This window comes from Giraffa tippelskirchi, chromosome X (assembly GCF_054371585.1).
Source record: "Giraffa tippelskirchi isolate mGirTip1 chromosome X, T2T-mGirTip1v1.2.pri, whole genome shotgun sequence".
NCBI lineage: Eukaryota > Metazoa > Chordata > Mammalia > Artiodactyla > Giraffidae > Giraffa > Giraffa tippelskirchi.
The window spans coordinates 4,742,021-4,760,237 of record NC_137289.1 but is presented as its reverse complement, the minus strand read 5'-3'; the positions used below and the strand labels follow the sequence as shown (position 1 = coordinate 4,760,237).

At 46.3% G+C, this 18,217-nt stretch overlaps 1 protein-coding gene across 9 annotated transcripts in view; it reads left to right on the top strand.

The window, feature by feature from the left end:
- MTMR1 (myotubularin related protein 1) overlaps positions 1–18,217 on the top strand; it is a 60,019-nt gene that overhangs the window by 22,936 nt on the left and 18,866 nt on the right. For all 9 annotated transcript variants that reach the window (XM_081564608.1, XM_081564604.1, XM_081564605.1 and 6 more), the window contains 7 exons: positions 76–151; positions 2,562–2,656; positions 3,045–3,152; positions 6,592–6,693; positions 7,008–7,091; positions 7,926–8,075; positions 9,506–9,694. In XM_081564608.1, the coding sequence (XP_081420734.1) occupies positions 76–151; positions 2,562–2,656; positions 3,045–3,152; positions 6,592–6,693; positions 7,008–7,091; positions 7,926–8,075; positions 9,506–9,694 (804 nt within the window). The remainder of the gene's footprint in view (positions 1–75; positions 152–2,561; positions 2,657–3,044; positions 3,153–6,591; positions 6,694–7,007; positions 7,092–7,925; positions 8,076–9,505; positions 9,695–18,217) is intronic.

Below are 18,217 nucleotides of genomic sequence, written 5' to 3'. Positions count from 1 at the left end.
GAGCACAGAGCACTACCATTCTTCCCAGGTCTACAGATGGAAAGGGAGATTTACTCGTGTTTGGTTTCTTGCCAGGCTCTAAGGGATGGAAATAAGCTGGCACAGATGGAAGAAGCACCACTTTTCCCAGGAGAATCAATCAAGGCCATTGGTAAGTTTAACGAGTACATTTTGCTCATGGAGATCCGTAAAATGACATGGCACATTACTTGTAAGCACAGGTGATGTATGTGCTGGAAATCAGCCAGATCCATTTAATTTGGGGACAAATGGATGAGACCTTGTCCTTCTTCACGTCATCATGACCTTAACAGATGAGGGACTATAGAGGATCCCTTGAATCTCCAAGCGAGTCTCGGGTGGCAGTACCAACAGAAGAGGGGCCCAGCTTTGCCCTATGAACTGAGGCAGGTGAGACTTTCATGGTGACGTCAGTTCAATGATTTGTTGGAAGCCTTCACTAGAAGGAAAAGGTCCTGAGGGATGATCCACATCATAGTTTCAGTGGAAATTTTGAGAACTTGGCAAAGAAATTTTAGTGGGTTTTAAGAGTCCAGAAACTACAATTTTAGTTTAGGGAAAGGGCATGTGTGCCCACCCTGGATTATAAGGGCAGAGGCCTGCAGTGGATGGCTAGGCATCTAGGCAGGCAGTCCACTGTGCCGGGCTGGGTGGGAGGGCAGCCGGCTGGGTGGGACCACTTCACCTCACAATTGCCAGGGTTAGGGTTGACGGCCTGGTTTGCAAGGCTCAGTGTCGCCTTCTTCCCTCCTGGCTCCCTCCCAAAGGCGCGTGCCTGGTCCCGGAGCACGGTCATGTTGTGTTTGAGTATCTGGGCTCTCCTGCCAGGACCTCCACACACATCCTTCTTCTGTGATAGCCTATTCTGTGGCTCTGGGCTCTGTTCATCCCAACCTGAGTTTTGAAACGGTTTCTCTCTTGAGATTCAGGAACTTCATCCATTCCTGGTGCTCCGCTGGCCTCTCTGGCATTTCCTCCTCTGGGAGCATTTCTAGCCCTGCCTGTGTTGTTTTGGGAATGATGGGACTAAAATGAAGAGCTAATTCTGTTATGCCTCTCCTTCTACTCCAGACAGACTACACAGATTTAAAGTGAATGTGAAGAGTTTTGACATATTTATACACCTGGGAAACCACCATCACAGTCAAGATAATGAACATACTTATCACCTCCCAGAAGTTTCCTTAGGCCTCTTTATAATCCCTCTCACCCATGCCTTCTGCCCCTTTCCCAAGCTCTAGAGGGTTGTTGATATTTTCTAGAGTTTTATAGAAATGGAATCATTGGGTATGTCTTTATGTCTGCTTATCCCATTCTGCTTAACTATTGTGATATTCACCCATATTGTGAGTGCTGTGGTCAGCAGTCATTCCTTTTCATTGCTGAGTCGTATTCCATTGTGTGGATACATCACAGCGTGCTGATCCGTTCACCTTTTGACAGACACTTGGGTTGTTTCTGTCGTTTGGCTATTACAAATAAAACTGCCATGAACTCTGATGAACAAGTCATCTCTGGCCTTGTGTCCCATCATCCTCATGCACCCTGGACCCAGCCACACTAACCTCTGGCAACTTGCTGACCTCTCTTCCCTTCCCCTTCCCCAGCCTCCCGCTGAATTAAGTCATTCCTTTTCTGAGCTCTTATCACATCAAGTCCACATGGTTCTGATAGCATTTATCAGCCTCTGTGGTGATTTTCCATGTAGTATCCCTCAGGGGTTACCTGGTGAGTAGGAAGGAATCTTGTCATTTATGCCTAGAACCCCAACAATAGGAGCCACTCAGTACATAATGAGTTTTATAAAAGTTTAATAAAAGTGTTTTGAGGATTTGGCTGACAGCTTTAGTGCTGTAATTTTTCCCCTCGGACTCATCAGTAGCTGTGTCCATTCTTGAGCTTTCAGTCGAATGGCACTTTTAGTGGAATAGCACTTTGGGAAGATTGGGAAGATGTGGTATCTTTGTGACTGGCATGAGCTTCCCAACATTCATAGGAGTCATATGTGTCATTGATTTTGATATGAAGGATGTTGATATTGATATAAACATTAAGAAATATGGAAACTGATGAAGAATTCGAAGCAAAGAAGTCTTTCCCTACTTCATTGACGTGGTTTTGGTTTTTGCCATCTGTAAAGCAGTTTTTTTGGAGGTGCTTCGGAGGACAGTGTTTAGCTTTAGTTAGTTTTCATTAGCAGTGATTTATGAAATATAGCCCAGGATCTTCAGAGTTTAATTAATATATTTTTGAATGTGATTAATTTATCACTCAGGGAAAATGTGAACTACTTGGAAAGAAATGACAAAATGTAACTTATTATGAGGCTCTTTACTTAAAACTTCATTAAGTAGCAAATCAGACTTTTGTTTTAAAAAATGGAATTTTATTAGAAGACTATCCATCTATGCCTTTATTTAAAGTAATGAAAAATTTTAATTCCTAGAAAACTAGAATCACACATTTGTGGAAACTCATGTTAAGATTTATTGAAACACAAGCCAATGGCACTAGATGCTATTTTGGGTTTTTTCTTTCAGTGAAAGATGTCATGTATATCTGCCCATTTGTGGGAGCAGTGACTGGCACCCTGACAGTGACGGACTTTAAGATGTACTTCAAGAATGTAGAGAGAGTGAGTATTTAAAAGTGGGCTTTATTTTTAAAAATGCTGCAGAAGAAACCAAATAATAAAGAAGATAGTAAAAAATATCCTGAAATCCTACCACTCTGAGAGAAACTGAGAGTGAGTTTTAAAATGTGCCCATTTTAAGATGTGCAAACAGATTTTGCATGTTGAAAAAAAAGGCCATTAAAGTAGCACTTTCATGGGGGTGGGGGGATTAATTATAGTCTCGACATCTACATCACCAAGCAGGTGATAAATCAGACCTTGGTGCCTTAGCCAGAAGCAAGAGGAAAATCAAAGTAACAAGCAAACATGTTTTTAGCCAGCGAAGACTTGAATTGGAAAACTCTGTTGACTGACACTGATTGGCATTCATGTTCATCTGTGAACCCAGGACCCACATTTCGTCCTTGACGTCCCCCTGGGAGTGATCAGCAGAGTTGAGAAGATTGGAGCACAAAGCCATGGAGACAACTCTTGTGGCATAGAGATCGTGTGCAAGGTACGGTGCAGACAGAGAGAAACTGAGATGGGGCGGCCAGCTGGAACATCCTTGGGCTTTCAGATAGTAAGAATAATTTGGACATTAGTCACTCAGATGTCTTCGGGACACAGACCTCGTCAACCTTTCATCAACCAATTCAGACCATTATATAAGCTGTTGAAATAAACTGCTTCTTTTCTGTTGAAGTGTTCTAATTAACATGGACCTGTAACCTAGGTGGTGACATGATTTGTTACATTTCAGAGAAATCAAGTGGAAAGCAGAGATCAGTATTTTTTTTTTTTTTGCAGTTTGTCATTATAAGACTAGTTTTCAGTTGAAGACTTCCTAAAGGGACAATGGACATGTATGTGCTCAGTTGCTCAGTCGTTTCCTACTCTTTGTGACCCCATGGACTGTATCCTGCCAGGCTCCTCTGTCCATGGGATTTTCCAGGCAAGAATACTGGAATGGGTTGCCACTTCCTCCTCCAGGGAATCTTCCTGACCCAGGGACCAAACCCGCATCCCCTGTGTCTCCTTCATTGGCAAGTTGATTCTTTACTACTGAGCTGCCCAGGAACCCCTAAAGGGACAACAATATAATCATAAATTCTGTGATTAAAAGCACAGTTGAGTTTCTTGTTGGAATTTGCACCTGCCGCTGCTGCTAAGTCGCTTCAGTCGTGTCCTACTCTTAGCGACCCCATAGACGGCAGCCCGCCAGGCTCCCCCGTCCCTAGGATTCTCCAGGCAAGAACACTGGAGTGGGTTGCCATTTCCTTCTCCAATGCAGGAAAGTGAAAAGTGAAAGTGAAGTCGCTCAGTCATGTCCGACTCTTAGCAACCCCATGGACTGCAGCCCACCAGGCTCCTCCGTCCATGGGATTTTCCAGGCAAGAGTACTGGAGTGGGGTGCCATTGCCTTCTCCCATTTACACCTGAGCCATGCTTAATTTTTATTTTGCCCCTTTCCTCCAATGGATTAAGTAAAATTTGTGTGACAGCTTTGATGAGGACAAATCATTAAAGATGAACATGAATTTGAGCCAACTCTGGGCGATGGAGGACAAAGGAGCCTGGTATGCTGCAGTCCATGGGGTTGCAAAGAGTAGGACACAACTGAGCAACTGAACAACAACAAAATCATTTAAGAAACACCTTAACTGATGCTTTATTCCAATGACTTTGCCTCGTGGAATACAGTTCATTAACAACCTCACCTAAAATACCAGGCAAGAGATCCTGCCTGCAGCACCATCCAGGTACCTTCCCAGTTTGGGGTTTGGATTAGATTCCTGCCAGTGTGTCTGCCTCCATCATATCTCTGAGCAAAGCTCTTGCTGGTTGGCCCTAGACTGCAGTTGAACCCACGTTTTCAAATAAGCCTTTACTGTGCCGGGTCAGAAATCTGCTGGCTGCCTAGCATCCCTCGAGCAACACGTGGCTGTCCTCCCCTCTGGTCCATGGTGGCAGTCCTGATTCTCCAGAATTCCCTGCAGGCAGAGCAGTGGGAATCCTTTGCAGAACTTAAAGCCGAGGGCGGGATGGGTGGGTCAATTCTGTGATTGTGGAACAGGTCATTTCCCTACTCAGAACTCTTCAGTAGCTGCCTTGGGCTAGAGGGGAAACACAGAGACCCCACAGTGTGAGTGGGCTTGCTTTCCTTGGCGGCTCCCACTCCAGCCTGCCTCCCCTCGTTCTTGCCATCCTTGTTCCTATAGTTGCTCCCACCCTCCTTGGACCCCACCAACCCTTGCCACACTCAGACTCCTGGGGCTTCACACATGCTCTGTCTTTGCTGGCAAGGCCTTTGCCTCTGAGCTGAGCAATCCTAAATAGCAAGTCAGCTCAGTCAGCGACCGGAGAGCATGTGTGTAGCCAGAGTAGCTTGGCGGGAGAGCACAGCAGGAAGTTATGTCACTTAGGCAGGTGTCTTGTAGCTGTTTTCCTACAATATTTTTGTGTGTGTGTGTGGCCAAGGTGAGCCTTTGTGAAAAGCCGTTTTAAAATGTTCTTCGGTGTAGGGCCATGCTTAAACAGCTGATATGTAATTCAGAAAGTACAGAAACTGCGTGTAGTAAAAAGTAAGTTTCTCTCCAGCCACTGTGTGGCCACTGTGTGGCCTGATCCACTCTGTGCAGGCACCCACTGGCACCAGTTTCCGTAGATGACCTCTGCATACAAACCTGTGTCTGAAAATGTGAATGGCCGTGTGTTACATTCATTGTTCTGCACCTTTCTTTCCCCCTTCAACCATTATCTTGGAATTCCTTGCTAGCAGTAGCTAATGAGCCACTTCTTGTTTTCATCAGCTCTGTAGTATGCCATCGGTGGTACTGTAGTTCATTGAGCCAGCCCCTATTTATTGATAGGTGTTTAGGTTATTTCCATTCTTTCACTGTTATAAATAATACCACAGCAATACCTTCCTCACTTCCCCAATTGCTTTTGCTTTAATTTGTTTGTGGTCATATTTATTTTTGAATTCCGTGTAAGATTAAAGAATGAGATTCTTGTGTTTTAACAAAGAGCGTAGGCTTAGGAAGTTCAGGGGGTAGTGCTCAAACCAGTCCTGGGAAGACATTGCACCCTTCGAGCCACCTTGTCGACCTTGCTCCTAACAACTTCCACTTGGGCTTCAGGCTGGCAGCTTGCGCAGCAAGGGGCTTTCAGATACTCATCTTGAGAAGCAACATTGTAATTTCTGTAAGGAAGTCACTGAGAGCCATGGTCTCTATGTGACACAGAATCCTTGCTCCGAGTTCAGAGGAGAAACCTCTGTTGCATTTCTATTTGATGGTTGGTGCGAATTCCATAATTGACTCTTTGAGCAGCTTAAAGCCAGAACTGATTCTACAGCACACCTTTAGCACAGAAGGGCACACCACTTGATGGCCCGTCTTTTATGTACTAACCTTACTCCTGGTTCCATATGATGAGTTTTCCCCCTAACACCTCCCCTTTGTCCCATTTTCCTCACTTAATTTATTATCTTATTGGAGGTGTTTTGTAAATTGCCTTTTGCTAGTTGCAGTAAAATGGAGTCCAGTCACTGCTCGGTGTCCACCGGGGGCTAGTTACAGGACACCCCCTCACCAGCAAATACCAACATCTGGAGACTTGAGTGCCCGAATGTAAAATGGCATCTTATTTGTATACAGTCTCTGCACATCCTCCTGTGTACTTTAGATCATCTCTACATCGTTTTAAAGACCTAGTGCTATGTCAGCGCTATGTAAATAGTTGCTTGACAGGTTGTGTGTTTTGGAACTTTTTTCCCCAATGTTTTTGATCCATGCTTGGGTGAATCTGCGGGTATGGAGCCTGCAGATATGGAGGGCCAACTACATTTTGTGAGAAATGAATAAAAATATTTTCTCTCTTCATACCATGGGGTCTACCTCATAGGTACTCAATACATGTTGAATAAATGAGTTTTGCTAATTGTTTAACAGGATATGAGGAACCTGCGACTTGCTTATAAACAGGAAGAACAGAGTAAACTAGGGATATTTGAAAACCTCAACAAACATGCATTTCCTCTTTCCAATGGGCAGGTAAGTACATGGAAATAACCTTCTTTTTGTGCAGGTCTGAATGCCTTCGTGGCAGTCTAAAAATGTCATGTTTAGTTATTCTTTCTTCCAGAGGTTTCCTTTATCTCTTTTCTCTCTGTTGGTAACTAACATTGAGTACTTAAAATTTGTCAGTTCTGTGTAATGATGAAGAAAACTTCAAATTGTGTTTTACAGAATTTTTAGATTAAAGTAGGACTCAATACATTCAGCTGATAACTGAATGAAAAGCTTTAGTAGTGTGCACGTGACATTGCAAAGATGCTGACATGTCTATTTTTTGCTTTTGTTTCCAGATACTCTTTGCCTTCAACTATAAAGAAAAATTTCCAGTGAATGGATGGAAAGTTTATGATCCAGTATCTGAATATAAAAGACAGGTAAAGTGTGCTGCTTATCAATTGGAAAATAATAGGTTGAGCATCTTTTTCCTAAAAGGATAGAAATGTAGTGGAGAAGAAACCTTTTACAGCAAGTTGCAACAAGTTGTCACCTAGCCTGTCCATTCTTCAGCTCTGGATGCCCATTCTCCTTGCACCACACCTTCAGCTGTGCCACTGTTTGCACTTCCTTTTTTTCAGAGGGCAAGTGGAGTGCCAGGATGAGGGGGAGGGGTTACAAAAGAAACCAGCCAGATGGTTTTTATTAGATATTCTGTAAGATGATTAGTAAGGATAAAGCAATGGCTTAAATTAGATTATAAGACATGGCTATGTCACCCCAATGGCATTTCTACACCTAGAAGTTCTTTAGTGCATTGTTAGTTTGAAGATAATCCAATGAGACGTTATTTTCATGACATTTACTCTTGGTCTGCACCTTATATTTGGTATAGTGACTTTATATTCCTTTAGACATTTTAAAGCAGTTTCTGTTTCTCTAAAGGACTTCCGTGGGTATTTTTAAAGAATAACGCTATGCTCACTTGTTATCAAAAACATGACAAGAAATACATAGGACTGGAATTCAAGTATATAATTTACATGTTTTAGTATGTTTGGAAATTATGCTTCATTAGATTTTTTTAAATGAATTAGGTAGGCAATGGCTTATATAAAATAAATGTATATTTAATCTTTTAAGCAGTAATGAACAATGAATTACAAATGGATTTTACTAGAAAATAATTGGATGTGGTTCATGCTTAGTACTTTTTGAAAGTGTAAAAGTATGTTCCCCACACACACCACCAACTTTCCTCTGACACCTTGCAGGGCTTGCCAAATGAAAGTTGGAAAATATCCAAAGTAAACAGTAATTATGAGCTCTGTGACACCTACCCTGCCATCATTGTTGTGCCAACTAGTGTAAAAGATGATGATCTTTCAAAAGTAGCAGCATTTCGAGCAAAAGGTAGAATCCCGGTAAGTAATAAACAATGTTATTTAGATATGAACATACACTGTATTTGGTCTAATATGGGGAAAAGCAAGTTAGAAAAAATCTCGTGAAGAAAATGGAAAGTAGAAAAAGAAGTCTATAAACCTGAACATATCTTTGATTCTCAAGAACTATCTAATTATATAAGCATTTTGTCTGCCTGCTATGACCCCACCTTCCATGACTTCATGTTACTAAATACCTGGGTAACTTCAGTCATGCTTTCAAAACATGGTATAGATAGCAGAAGGCTTAGCTTGTTAGTGCGCTGACAGTTCGTGTTGCTGATGTCACTGAATCATCCTGGATAAAATACATTCTTTCTTAGATACTGAGGGGAAGACTATACCTGTAGTGGGAGGACCACCACTGCAGAAAGAAATAGTAGCCAACAGGGGGTGAAGTATTTTAAAAGATTTGTTGGTATACAAAAAACCCTGCACATGTTTAGTGGATCCAGTTTGGTGAGTTTGGATATATGTGTACACTGGGGATACATATGATCACCACAGTTAGGGATGGAGTGCATTTCTTGAGCCCTGCATGTACCATCTGGTTGACCCCGAGTGTCTTGGTCACTGGAGGAAAATGGTAGGTTTGGGGACATAGCTTTAGATTTTACAAGAGACTGTTTACTTTGTCCTCATCTGGCCACGTATGCCATTGTTGAGATCCAAGTGTTAATTGCCCAATCGTGTCTGACTCTTTGCGACCCCATGGACTGTAGCCCACCAGGCTCCTCTGTCCATTGGATTCTCCAGGCAAGAATACTGGAGTGGGATGCCATGCCTTTCTCCAGGGGATCTTCCCAAGTCAGGGATCAAAGCTGGGTCTCTTGCATAGCAGGCAGATTGTTTACTGTCTGAGTAACAGTTGAGATTCAAAGGTGTTTTTAAATGACGAGACAAAATCAGTCGATCAAATAGAAATGGGCTTGGTGTTAGTCATGGTTTGGCTTAGTTTCTGTTTTTCTCAGAATCCTAGAATTTTAAAGGCAGAGGAGATTTTTTAGAGCTTACTTAGTCAGACCCCTTTCAGCCTGACCCAAACATTGAGTCTCATGGCTACTTTCACACTGTCTTCAGGCTGAACCTTCCCTTTTGACAAAAATACAAAAAAAAGCAGGTGTGCTTAAGAACTTAGTGGCTCAGTGCTAAAGAATCTGCCTGCCAGTGCAGGAGATGCAGGAGACCTGGGTTTGATCCCTGGGTTGGGAAGATCCCCTAGAGAAGAAAATGGCAACTCACTCCAATATTCTTGCCTGGAGAACTCCATGGACAGAGGAGCCTAGAGGGCTACAGTTCATGGGGTCGCAAAGAGTTAGACATGACTGAGCAACTGAGCATACACACAGGTACATTAGAGCACATATTGGTTTAGGAGTGTACTAATACTTGTTGCTTTCAAACACTAGGTGTTGTCATGGATTCATCCAGAAAGTCAGGCAACAATTACCCGTTGCAGCCAGCCGCTTGTGGGTCCCAATGATAAGCGCTGCAAGGAAGATGAGAAATACTTGCAAACAATAATGGATGCTAATGCACAGGCTCACAAACTCATCATCTTTGATGCCCGGCAAAACAGCGTCGCCGACACAAACAAGGTACTGCAGAAGCTCTTCCTGTGAACTGTTTGTAAAGTGTCATGCCATTCAGATAGCCCCGCGAAGGTGGACCCCTGTGGAGCAGCCTGCAGTGGGCCTTCTGGATCTCCAGCCCTCACGAACCTGGTCTTCTCATTGCCCCTCCACAATCCTGTCTGCTGACCCAGAAAGTACAGACCCAGAAAGAGAACGATCACATAGAGAATCTAGTAAGCATTTTAGTGAAAGGATCGTGAGGCTCATGGAAGTCCCTTTAACCTTTGATTACTTGACCAATTCATATCTGGCCTGAAGCTCTGTACGAATGGAGTCAGCTGTGTGAAACAAGGCACCCAGCTCCATCTGATCCCACCAGTTGACAGGGCGGGGCTGTGCGGTCCAGCCTCCTACGCCCTCTTTCCAATGGAAAGGCTCTGGGTGGAGTCTTTTCTATTTCCCACAGATGACTTGCTGACAGTGCAGTTCTGCTGGCAGGCCTGTGGCAGTCAGAGTCCTGGCCCTTCCATGAGGAATTTCAGGTATCGGAATGGTGGGGACAGCCCTTACCATCTCATATTGTCATTCAGCCACTCATTCGTGTCCAATTCTTTGCAACCCCATGGACTGCAGCATGCCAGGCTTCCCCCTTGCTTCACCATCTCTTGGAGCTTGCTCAAACTCATGTCCATTGAGATGCTGATGCCACCCAACCATCTCATCCTCTTTTGTCCCCTTCTCCTGCCCTCAATCTTTCCCAGCATTAACTCATGCCTACCTGTAAAATGATACTTGGGTAACAAACATGTAATGAGCACATACTAGGGAGCAGGTGCTGGGGAAACTCCAGGGTAGATGAGGTGAGGTGCTCCTTGTAGACAGAGTTCACCATTCTGGTGGAGCTTGTGCCACTGGGCCAGGCTTCACAGAGGAAGTGGCATCTGAGGTTGTTTTGGATGATCTGTGGAAAGACACATCTGACGTATGCCTGAGCGTGTCATTTATGAAAAGGGAAAGAAGGGGAGTGCCTGAGGGCTCTCCTGCCATGCCCCCCTCAGTAGTGCTTGGAGGTATTTGTTTCTCTTGGCAGCTTGTGCCCCTGCTTTCTTCAGTGATTGTTCCATTGTTGCCCACGTCCTCCAAAAAGCGAACCTCCTGCCTCCCCGTCTCACTGTCGGGAGGAGCCCTTCCCAAGACTTCAAAGAGCAAACAAGCCATCAGGTGTGCCCTTAACATGTGTGCTGCTGTGGCCCATGCACACAAACTGCCAAGCAGCCCCCACCATAGGCCTTGGGGAGGGGGACGTCCAGCTCACATTGAGGGAGCATAGCGGTCACGTGGTTGTTTGTACATGACTGCGAGCAGTTACTGCATCTCTTTAGACCAGTCACCTCCTCTGAACTGGGAGTAACAGCATACCTCCTCCCTAGACTGCATGTGAAGGTTGTGTGGGTGCCTGTCCCTGAGAACTCTTTCAGGTTAACTTCACTACTGAACTTTCAGGTCATCTTCACTACTGACCCAGAGTGGACAGCTCCATGCTGTTGGCTCTCATGACATCTCTCACCCCAGGACCTCTCTCTGCAGCTTGGTCAGCTCAGCCTCCTTCCCTGCTTCCACTCCCTCTTCCCAATTGGCAGATGGCAGCATGCCTCAAACCCAGTCTGGGTTCTCTTTTCTCCTTTGCCCAATCTCTCTGGGCCATCTCCTCCATTGCCCTGACTCTCAACACTGCCTCTGTGTTGAGTTTGCCCTCTAAGTTTCTCTCCCACCCTGATCCCCACTGAGGTCCAGATGGGATTTCCATCCTATTATCTGGTTGGTATCCCCTCTTGGTTGTCTCCCAGGCCACAAAACCTAAGCATATCCAGACCAGCCTAAGAGGCAGGGTACTGACAACCCTTGGCTTGGTGTTCGGTTACACCTGGAATTTCCTCCTGGCTCTTCCACTGGTGCTTGGTAGGACCCTGAGGAAGTTACCTAACCGCTCCAGAAGCCTCTTCTGTAATGGGGGTGGGGTGGGGTGTGTGGGGGGTGACGGTGTCTCATGTAGAGGGCTGCATCAGGATGGAAATGGGGTGAGAGGAATGAACAGTGGTATCAGCTACTGAGGCGGGGAAGCTGGGAGACAACCAGGACAAGGAGGAAGATGGACAGCACCTGAGTTCCCTGAGGGGCTGAACCAATGACCACAAACTCAGTGGCTTAAAACAGCGCACCTTTATCCTCACACCCTTCTGGGATCTGGCTGCAGTGCCCTCCTGAGGCTTTCTGGGGAGATCCGTTCCCTGCCTCTTCAGGCTTCCGGCAGCTCCTCTGTGCATGCGGCCATAGCACTCCAGTGCCTGCCCCTGTTGTCACAGGGCCTCCCCCTTCCCGTGTCTCTGTGTCTTCTCCTCTTCTCTCTTCCAAGGATGCTTGGGATGGCAGTTAGGGCCCACCCAAGATAACCTAGGATTCTGTCTTCACCTCAAGAACCTCAATCATACCTACTAAAAAGGGGCACATTTACAGTTGCCGGGGATTTGGTGTGTATATATTTGTGGGGAGGGGGGAGGCATTTTTCAGCCTACTACAAAAAGCCATCCTTAATCAGTCAGCTCCCCTGGCTCCCCATGACTGGTGAATCCAGTGACCCCTGTCGGTCTTTCTGCGTACTTCCTGTCACCACTGCAGTACTGTCCCCAGGAAATTGTAAAAAACACGATAAAAGCTATATGCACAGAGGCAATCTCTAAACATCCAGCAGAGCTAGGGCAGTCCATTATATTTTATCCCACACAGAGGGGACAGGAACCGGACACCAAATTGCATGTCTAGAATGATTTCAACTCTAGTGGTGTATGTGTCTAGGAACCAGACAAGGATATTTATCTGTCCAAGGCCCCATTAGCTTGTCTATATATATCATGTCTGCAAGTAGAGATAGTTTTTCTTACTTTCCAATCTCAATGTGTTTTATTTCTTCTTCTTGCCTAATTGCCTGGCAAGAACCTCAAGTACCATGTTTTTCTTTTTAGTTTTATTTTTTGGAATATCCAATTGGCTTTATTAGGTGATTCATGAATCTGACAGAATCCCATCTAGCAGCCAGAAGGGTACTCACTCTCTAGGACCCTGTTGAATAGAAGCGGTGAAAGCAGGAATCCTTGTCATGTTCCTAATCTTAAAGGGAAAGCTTTCAGTCTTTCACACTGGGTATATTAGCTGTGGTTTTTCATACATGCCCTTTTCAGGTTAAGGAAATTCCCCTCATTTCTTAGATTTTTGTTGAATGGTTTTATCATGAAAAACCATGAAAGGATATTGGATTTTCAAAAGCCTTTTCTGTATCAATAGATCTGATCATGTACTTTCCCCCTTCGTTCTGTGTCATGTGGTGTATCATCGATACATTGGCTGATTTTTGTATGTTGACTGATGTAGTGGTATGAATAGCGTGTCCCCCAAATTCATGATCCTCTGGGACCTCAGAATGGGACCTTATTTTAAAATTGTGTCTTTGCAGATATAGTTAATATGGGGTCAGACTGGATTAGGGTAGGCCTAAAATCCAATGATGTATGTCCTGATAAGAAGGTCATGTAGAGACAGTGACCCAGGGGAGATGGCCACGTGACAATGAAGGCAGAGATTGGAGCCATGCAGCTACATGCCAAGTGGCCCCCAGAGTTGCTGCAGTCCTTGGAAGCCAGAGCCTCTGGAAGGAACTAACCCTGCCAATAACTCAATCTTGGACTTCCAGCCTCCAGAGCTGTGAGGGGATCAATGTGTCATTCTAGGGCACCTGCTTTGTGGTGCTTTGTTACTGCCACCTATTACTGTTACTTATACAAGCCCTCACGTTTCTAGGATAGGTCCCACTTGGTCATGATGAATAATTTTCTTACTATGCTGCTGGATTCAGTTTGCTGGTACTCTGTAGAGGCTCCCTGCCACCCTTTCTCCATACCATGGCCAGAGGGGTTTTCTAAAGGTCCAGCTCTGGGCGCCCCTAGTGCCTTGAGGCAGTGACAACCAGTTTCTGAACAGGGCCTCTGAAACCTTCCAAGCTGAAGGCCCTTTCCTTCCAGCCTTGCCACACCTTTGAGGCCCATATCCCAGCTGTGGCAGGCACCTTTCAGTTCCTTCAGCATATCCCAGTGCCATCTCCCAGTCTCCACACATGTACCTAACCACTGCCCCATCCTTCCGATCACAGTGGGAACATCACTTCCCCAGGGTGGTCTCCCCAGGTGAGGGGCGGTCTCCCATGACAGGGTGCTCTGCTCTTTGCTTTGTGTAGTCCTCAGCACACTGCCAATTCCTCATTCAGTGTGTGTCTTGCCCCTCAACAGCAGGGACTGGAGGGTACTGAGCACACCTGGATCCCCAGAACTAGGCCATCACACAATAGCTGCTCCCCAACTGGAACAAAGAGCTGTTGGTGGGTGGGCGGGCTCATCTTTCCGTGGGGGACCTGACGGTGAGTGGCACTGGATGTTAATTCAGAAGTCCAGACTTCATTATGGAGGTCAGCTTTAAGTTAACTTTCTTCTTGGGAAAGTGAAAGGGAAGGGAAGGAATTTCATTTTAAGCTATTACAAATTGAGGAGCCTGTGTGGAGAGGATACAGCTCTGGAACTCAGAAAAAGGTCAGGTTGGAGGTTGAGACCGGGGCCCAGTAGCATGTCAGGTGGAGATTGCAGCCTTGGATGGGAGGGGATGAAGTTACTGAAGGAGTGTAGGTCATGGGTGCAGGGGCCTGGCACAAGAGCCCCTGAAATGCTGCCTGGGGCGGGTAATAGAGGAACCTAGTGAAGGGAAGGGAGAGGTCCCAGATGCCAACAGATGAGTGTCGGGGGAGATTAGAGGAAGGGGTGTCTTAGTCAACTTGGGCAGTTATAACTAAATATCATAGGCTGGGTAGCTATAGACAGTACCACTTATTTCTCAAAGCTCTGGAAGCTGGAAGTCAAAAATCAGGGTGCCAGCAGAGTTAGTGTGTGGTGAGAGCCCATGTCCTGGCTTGTAGAGAGCCATGTTCTTGCTGTGTCCTCACACCGCCAGAGAAGAAACTGGGCGAACTCTGTCCTGTCTCTTCCTAGAAGGGCACTGTCCCGATCATCAGGGCTCCACCTTCCTCGTCTTCTAATGCAGTCCCACTGGGGATTCGGTTTGACATGGAGATTTTGGAAGGGACAAAAACACTCAGTCTGCAGCAATGGGGAGCTGTGTGGCCTTTGGTGTCTGAGTATGTGGAAATCCTGTCCTTCCAGTCTCTTTGGGAGTTGGCTGCCCTCTGTGAAATTTTTGATATTCTCACATGAGACTCCTCCCCACTGCCTAGGGTCTGCATCTGGTGATTGAAGAGCCTTCATTAGGCACTGAGCAGCTGGCCTGAAATCATGAAACCTGAGGCAGTCTTCAGCCGCCTCCTTCCCAAGGGCTGTGACTCTTGTTTTTCCCTGAGGGTTGAGGATGGCCCTGCCGCCACTGCTGTGAGCTGACTCTTAGGGACTTGGGGGCCAGTGGGGACCAGTGTCCCAACATAGCTGGCTTCTCTCTGGAACCCTGCTTTGCCCCCATAGAGGGAGGGCTGGCCAGCAGGTTCACATCTTCTAGAAGTTTGAGCCTCTCCCCCTCATTCCTGCTGGGGTATATGTGGGGCCCTGTCTCGCTGTATCAGCCTGCCAATTGTCTCACTGTTCATATTGCTCGCTGAACCCAGGGTAGGCAAGGCGTGAGTAGGGGAGCTGGAAGAAAACTCAACGAGCTGTAGGAACTGCAGACATATTTATTCTCTAATGGCAGGTGTGGTGGCCATAGCACCAGACATGCTGTATTCTCTCATGGTTGACCCAGTGGATGCAGCCATAACATAGCTACAAGGGCTTTTCAGGTGGAGCTTATATATGTTTACAGAGCAAGAGTGGCCCATGGCCAAACGGGTACATCATGACACTCATGCACAGTGCTATAAGTTATCTCAGCTGTTACATAACCATGTATTTACAAAACGTGGGGTGAGAGCAAGAGGCTGTGGGGTGAGATTGCCTGACCACCGCCATCTTGGCTAATTTGCTCTTTACCTACAGGTCCCTTCTCACTCTCCTTACCCTCTTCTGTCTCCAGACCTCCAGGTGCCTGCTCTCTGTCCTGGCACAGAGTAGGCACTCATGCTTTATTTCTCCCATGATCCCATTTTCTGATTGTTATTTGTCTTATTTGGAGCTTTAGGAATCAGTTTTCAGGCAACCAGTTGGCTTCAACTAAGTTCTCCTGGTTAACACCAGCCCTAAGCAGGTGTCCTCTGCACTCATGCACTTACTGGGTATGGGGCCTCTGCCCCAGCCTCCAGGCTCCCTTGGTGGGACCAGGTCCGAGTCATTGCCCATCTCAGGGCTCTGCATGGTAGGTGCTGAGGGAGGTCATAATACAAAGGTGCCGAGTAGCGGGTGACGGGTGCCAAGCCTTGCACAGATTAGCTTTCATTAGATAGTTTATTTAGTTAGTATTTAATCCCCATAGTGAGCCTCTGTAGTATTTCAGGTGAGAAATCTGAGGTGCAGAGAGAAGGTGAGCTACTGGGTGGGGGCAGGGCTGGGATGATAAAGCCCATGGTCCTGCCACCAAGGCCTGTGCCTTGAATCCCTCAACCAGCAGCATCTTCTGTGGGTGTAAAGGGTATTGTTATGAAAAACGTCACTGTGCCCCACAGGCAGGACTAGGCTCTAGGCTGCGTTGTCCGCAGTGGGTGTTCAGAGAGTCTTCTGTCATTCCGTGTGGTTGTTTCCCCACCACTCGTGTTTGTAGCTCCTATTCTGCACCCTCGGGCTGAGGCATGCTCCCCTGCCCCTTGCTGCCCACCTGCCCCAGGGCCATGCCAGGACTGCTGAGCAGAACCCCAGGCTCAGGGCTGGGCTCCCCACCTCCTCCCCAGGGGCCAAGTCAGCCTGGCCCCACGCCTTTCCTCCCTGACCTCTGGCTGCGCTTGCTTTTGCACAGAACATACCAGCCCTCGGACAGGAACTGCCCCCACCTGCCCACATCACACACCACCCCACGGCCTGGAGATGAGGCTCACCTCCCCATGGCCCCCTGTGTCCTCCCCTTACTGCTGCCAGCTCTGCCCAGCCTGCTCCTATGCCAGCTGGCTCCCAGGAAGTCTGTCCATCTGTGCAGATAAGCCCTCCCCAGTCCCTGTCCCCTTCCCCTTGGAGCTGGCTTGGCCATTCCTGTTCCCGGACTGTTTACGGTAAGGCCACCAAGTGCCTTCTTGTCAATCTCACGAGCTTTTGACACAATTGAGTACCCTCTCATTTTCAAAAGACTCTCTTCCCTTTTCTCTTTATCTTCCAGTCTCCAGCTGCTTTCCTCTGTCTCGTTTGCTCTGCATTCCCTGAATGTTGGCCTTCCTCTGACTTTGACTGCTCTCCTGGCCATACACACTGGCCCTGAGCCCTGGACCCACAGAGCCACCACCCAGCCCCCTCATTCATGCTGCAGAGCTGTGCATCCTGCTCCCCAAGACAGCTCCATCTCCCAAAGCCCATCGCTGTGTTCCTCCTCCAGAAACCATCCCAAATTTTACAATTCAGTGTCTTCCAGTCTTTCGACAGTGTTGTGCAGCAGTCGCTACTGTCCCATTCCAGAATGCTTCCACAGCCTTAGCTGGAAACCCTGTGCCCGCTGGCAGTTGCTCCCCATCCTCCCCTCTCCGCAACCCATGTCAACCGCTAATACTTTCCATGTGGATTGCCTTCATCCGGACACTTCATATAAATGGAATCGTACCCTGTGTGGTCTTTGGTGCCTGGCTGCTTTCACTTGGCATGATGTTTTTATGGTTCCTCTGTTGTAACACAAATCAGTACTCCATTCCTTTGTGTAGCTGAGAAATAATCCATTGTAAGCATACAGCACAGTTTGTTTTTCCACTCATTCATTGATGGATATTTGGGTTGCTTTCAGCTGTTAGCTATTGTGGATATTGCTGCTATGATTTGTTGCGTACAAGTTTTCATGTGAATACCTGTTTTTAGTTCTGTGGGAGCTGGAATTTCTGGGTCATATGGTAGTTCTATGTTTAACTTTTTGAGGAACTGGCAAATCTTTTTCCACAAGAGGCTGCATAATTTTAACTTTTACCAGCAATGTATTGGGGTTTCAGTTTCTCTATGACCTGGAGAAGGGCATGGCAACCCCCTCCAGTATTCATGCCTGGAGAACTCATGGACAGAGGGAGCCTGGTGGGCCACAGTCCATCGGGTCACAAAGAGTTGGACACAACTGAGTGACTAACACTTTTACTTTCACTTATTCTTATAACAGATGTATTTTGGATGTTGACCTCTACAAAGTATAAACTAATTATGGACCAGATTTTGTTATCAGATTACCAAAGAGTGAGCCATGTTGTCTTTTTTGTTACATTTGTATTTTATTTTACTTAAATTACTTAAATAAATCTCACTGAGATTTAAAAATTATTTTGTACAGAAGGTTTGCAGTAGTACAACTTTTTTATTTAGATAGATGGCAGAAGGTTTTAAAATCCAGTTCACC